This window comes from Etheostoma spectabile, chromosome 13 (assembly GCF_008692095.1).
Source record: "Etheostoma spectabile isolate EspeVRDwgs_2016 chromosome 13, UIUC_Espe_1.0, whole genome shotgun sequence".
Lineage (NCBI taxonomy): Eukaryota > Metazoa > Chordata > Actinopteri > Perciformes > Percidae > Etheostoma > Etheostoma spectabile.
Genome location: NC_045745.1, coordinates 17248375 through 17253806, shown reverse-complemented (window position 1 = coordinate 17253806; position 5432 = coordinate 17248375). Strand labels below are relative to the sequence as shown.

The 5432-nt window shown below is 39.3% G+C and overlaps 1 protein-coding gene across 1 annotated transcript in view; it reads left to right on the top strand.

Moving 5' to 3' along the window:
• Positions 1–1583: 1583 nt before the first annotated feature.
• LOC116700245 (collagen alpha-1(XV) chain) overlaps positions 1584–5432 on the top strand; it is a 60007-nt gene continuing 56158 nt past the window's right edge. The window contains exons 1-2 of the mRNA XM_032533279.1: positions 1584–1764; positions 2041–2105. Of these exons, the coding sequence (XP_032389170.1) occupies positions 1754–1764; positions 2041–2105 (76 nt within the window). The 5' untranslated portion in view covers positions 1584–1753. The remainder of the gene's footprint in view (positions 1765–2040; positions 2106–5432) is intronic.

Sequence of the window (5432 nt, the reverse complement as noted above, 5' to 3'; positions counted from 1 at the left end):
CCACCATCCCTATTCACTAAACTTTGCACTAACCTTCCTGGACTATACATCTTCCCATTGCACGTACTATAATTTCTTTGCATTCTGCACTAAATCCCTTCAACCTCCTTACCTTACAGCTATTTTGTATGTTTAATTTTTTAAGTTTCTGTTTTTTGTTGTTGTATTAATTGTAATTATTTCTTATTTTGAATATGTTTGTTTGTATATGTTTACATGTATAAACAAGGCAAGTTCCACGAAGGGTAACGACTGTGGCAATAAACTCCTTTTTGATTGTTTTGAACAAGGCACTTACACATAAAACCTTATGTCACCAAAATATTGACTTTTTAAATGTGGAGGAAAGACAAACAACGAATCTCTTTTCTCCATACCAGGGAAAGGGTGCACCTACAGCCACAGATCCACAGAGGCCCCAAAATCTGACCTATGGTGGGACCTGATGTGGCTCCTGACTGACAGGATATAATATGCAATAATGAGACATTTAAGGAGGCATATCACACTCATTTTCAGTTCCATATGTGTGTGTACTAGAACATGTTTACATTCTTTACTGTTCAAAAACTGTCTGTCTGAATATGTACTTGTACTCTCCCTCTGTCTGAAACACCCTGTCTCTTTAGGTCCTGCTGCCAAAAAAGCCCGGTCTGCTCTTAATGGCTTGCAAAAAAAAAAGAAGGGGTGCACCTTTCCAAAGGTAAACTTCAGGCTGTGGGTGGAGATACTCAGATTAGGGGGCAGACGATTCTGATGAGCCTTCATGTGACATAGGAAGGAAAGCAAAAACTCAATGGCTTGTTGAATCCCATGTTTTCTGATCTAGGCATCCCACAAAAAAACTGACTAGGTTGTCTTAGTTCACAGTTTATGGATTGGTAGGCACTCCAGATACCCAAATTAATGTGCACAAGCACTGATATGTCCCCTTTAAGGAAAATAAAAAAATGTGATGTTAGGACCCTATTGACACCCCACTTTCCATCTTCTGTGTATTAATGCATGCTCCCTGTGTAGCCTCTAAATTGTCATTAGCTACAGTGCAGACAGGAAATTGCACATGGCAACTTCATTATATGCCTCAAGAACCAGAAAACAACCAGTAATCCTGTGGTGGATTAATACTGCCTGGTCCCAGGTTCTCTGTGTCAGTTAATCTGTGGTAATTTGAACAAACATTTAACATTTATTTAGGTTAATTTGGCCATGCTATTTTCCAATAGATGCATATTCATGTATCCACATACTTCCTTTATTTCATTCATTGATTAATGTGTTTTTGGAATATTTATTCTCAGTCTATTATCAGTCTCACTCTATTGCTACACTTACCGTGAAATACAATTGTCCGGATAGAGTTGGAAAGAATTTGACATATTTAAGATAGATTCACATTCACATATGGATAGATTTAAAAAAAATGATAGCTATAAATGTACATTGTGTTATCATTAGTATAAGGAACTTGACTTAAGCAACAGTTAGGAGAGAGGGTCCACTGAGTGAGTGGGGGGGGGGGTATTTTTCCTTTAAGGGAGTCAAATTTCCAAACTGTGGGTCTGAGAGTCACTCGGCTCAGAACTGAGAGAGCCTTTGTACTGAGAGAGAGAGAGAGAGAGAGAGAGCAGCGTGACAGGTCTGCACAGTGAGGCAGAGGCAGAGGGACCACAGAGTTTGCCGGAATTTCATCACACACATACACTTGGAGTTCACTTTCAAACCTGGATTTTTTACTCTTTTAGTTGCTAAAATGTTTCAAGGGTAAGCAAATTTAAATATTACTTCTACGTTTTCTAGCAGTGTTTTTTTACCTGACCACTCGTCTCATATCTTTATTCAGTTAAACCTCAGAGTAAACCTGTTATGTAGCAACGAATCTTCTATGAGCAGCTTTCATAGTTCCAAATTAAACACATTTCACTCCCTACATAAGCTATTTTAAATGAACAAATTCAGACCTTTTCACACTTGTTTTTTGTATCTTTTCAAGTCTGCCTAAAACGCAACTTACATGATGTGAATGATGTGTCTCCTCAGGTGGTCTCTTGCCCTGCATCTAGTTCTGCTGTGCTGGCTGGCCGCTGCCCTTCAGGTTATAGAAGGTAAGATGTATGCTGCTAGAGCTCTTTCCCAATGCTGTTGCTGTAAAGAAATATACAGCTGTGTTGGAGAACAGAAGGGCTAAAAATGTTTGGCAGTGACCCAACCAATGCCCTATTAAAGGAGCTCCTCTTCAAGTTGATGATGTAGTACCAACTAATTTTTGAATCCCATTAGAAAATGGTATGAGCATGGAAAGCAGTTACGTCTGTAAATATTGATCATCATGTAATTCTTCATTGGTTATGGAGTTGGTTTCTTGAAATGGAATCATGGCACCCTGGCCTACAGTGAATTTGTTAATGTGTGTCACAATGTTAGATTTCTTTGGGACATTTGAGAGATTGCCTTTAGAAGTGCAAATGTAAATTTTGTTTAAGATTTCATATGAAAAGGTTTCCTCTTTCGGCAAGCCCTGACTAGGAATGGCGAGTTTTCCAAGCTATTGATTTCTCTGCATGTTGAATCGGCGTGTATGGAGCTGTAGTGCCTCCTGCAGAACTAAACTCTGGTATTTAAAGACTTAAGATGTTGGTTTCTTTTATCAACCCTTTCCAAAAACCAAAATAACTGGATTAAAAGCATAAGGAATGGCTGTATGACTGTGTTTATTTGCTCTGAAGTAAACTGTAAACTTAGCGCTGATTAGCATTAATTATTAATGCTAAAATAACGTTAATGTCATGAGATGGCTTTAGACTTTAATGTTTTAAAATATACATGTATTAAAACAAGAACCATGTAAAGACATCTCAAAATGATATAGTATGAAATGTTTCTGACCTTGGAAGAAACATGGGTTTATGTACTGAAGTTAAGAAGATATTTAGCCAAACTTGCCAACAAGTGTTTTTAAAGACGGTGACTAAGGTAGCCTACTGAGCTAGTTAGCCAGACAGTGGCTTACACATTACCTGACCTGGCATTTCTTCCAAGGCCAGGGGCATTTCATACTATATTATTTTGAGATGTCTTCCTTTAAAACATTAAAATGTCAAAAGCCCTTTCATGAAGCTACCATTGGCCCAATTAGCTGGCTACAATGGGGTGGGAAGGAGAGAAGAGATTGCATTTGATTGTTAAAAAGGGTGTGGTAGTGGCTCAGGTGGACTGGTAGCTGGAGAGGTGCCAGTTCAACTCCTGGGCACTGCCAAGGTGCTCTTGAGCAAGGCACCGAACCCCCAACTGCTCGGGGCACCTTTCCATGGGCAGCCCCCTCACTCTGACATCTCTCCATTAGTGCATGTGTAGGTCCTGAGCATGTGTGTGTAATTCAGGCCTGGTTGTAATGTGTGCAATAACAACAGAGTGAAAAGTGTAGTTTCCCCTTGTGGGATTAATAAAGTATAATACAAATAAAATTAATAATTAAAATTTAAAAAAAACTCACTTTTATTGCAAAGAAACTTTCATGCAAGCATATAGGCCTATTCATGTCAATGCATCTGATATACAGTATAATGATCAGTTAATGATCACATCGACTTTTCACTTATGAATAATGGTGATTGAACAATAACGTTTCTTTCCTTCTGATCTTTAAAGTGAGTGAAGTTTTTGATATGGCACTGCCACACTTTGATGGTAATGGCAAGAAAAGCAAGCAAGTGAATTAATACAGATCTCGGCCCCACTGTGGTTTGCACACTATTGAGCAAACCTCATTAACGTGTTGTGGATGCATGGCTAAAGAGCTTCAGTTTGGTCTGTCATACTTTGTCAAGTTTTATAAGACTGATCCAAAGGATGCGAGGAAATACAACATGCCAAAAAAACTAAGGAAAATGTAATCCATTGATTCTTAATGACATGGCTAGACTCGGATCTCATCTAATCTACTCCTCCCTCACAGACCCATTACGAGACCCACAATAAGGGTCAGTCCCCTTTTCATTTCCATTTTCACACCTCTGACTGCTGCTGTGGTTTTCATTTACTCCCTGCTGTGAAACTTCTCTTATACAGCTCTGTAGGAGAGAGATAGTTTGTTTGTTTGGCAAGAGACCGGGCTTCCTCTGCCCTCTTTACCCTCTGTGTATGTATGTGTGTGTACGATGAGGTAGCTGGAAGTGGCAGACAGGTCAAACGCTGCACCAGGGTGAGAAATGAAGTGTTTAGTTTGTATGGTAATGGTGTGAGGGGTTTCATCTGCATTGCACTTGCTGTTTGTGTGCTTGAGAACATCAGAGAGGACGGCGTGGGTTGATTCACACGGAGCTTTGAAGTTGGATGTTGAGAAACTTGTCCCTGTGCCAGATTAATGTCAGCATGTGTAGCTGTGTGGGTGGGAGATTTTTGCCAATGGATGACAAAATGAATTTTCTATTTCGAACATTTACACAAAGTCAGAAATTCTCAGTGCTTCTGCAGGATTTAGAAAAGGTATTTATTATTCACACTCCTTACTACAATTCTACAATCTACAATCCTTGTAGAATTATGCCCTGGATTGGTAACTTTGCCGTCCATGCATTAGTGGTATGTGTGATTTCCCCGAGTAATGGAGCCTGGCTTTGCTTATCTCCGTCCTGTGCCTCCTGGAGCAAAGTGTCCCATCTTTTTGCATGTGTGACGATCAGCATTCCTTGCTGGACATCGGCCATCTTTTGCATGACAATTTCCACACCTGTAACTTGATTTAATATTGTAGGTGGTGTTGTCTTTTGCAGGGTGAAAATACTCTACCAAAACAAATTTCTTACGGGGACTACTTTGTAGAGCCAAAACTTACTCCACAGCGCTATGGAGATAGGTCTGGTAATCCCAGACTAGGTTCAGGGTAAAAAAGCAAAATTTATGTTACGGTGGATCTTCTTTAGAGCAGTATTGCATAATTTCTGGGTAAAAGGGGCTTCTCACAAGCGAAGGTTCAAGCCTGATGTCATGGAGAGGGGCAAGATGTGATAATCGTTCAAAGTGTCGCAGAGCTACAATTTATGTTTGCCTTTGTTATAAGTGAATCACAATCTTTACCTACTGTAAACCTGACCATGTGTTTTAGCCAACCATACCAACCATACCATGCCCATAATTTCTTTGCCATTTCTACAATCTTTCCCTAAGGTGAACCATACTATGCTACAATGTGGGATGTAAAAACAATTGTCCCCAATCTGGAGTTTAGTTATCCAATATCAACGTTCTTATGTATTCTCTTTTCATTTTCTACTGTCTAGTCGTTTCTCTGTGAACAGCAATCTTTACAAAAAAACATCTGTAACACCTGAAATCTGTGTTCGGATTTTTGAACGCATCATTTTAGCATCTACGTTTCCAGAAACACAACACTAGCTTGAAAAAAGCAAATGTAGTTATTGTACTTTTTTCTT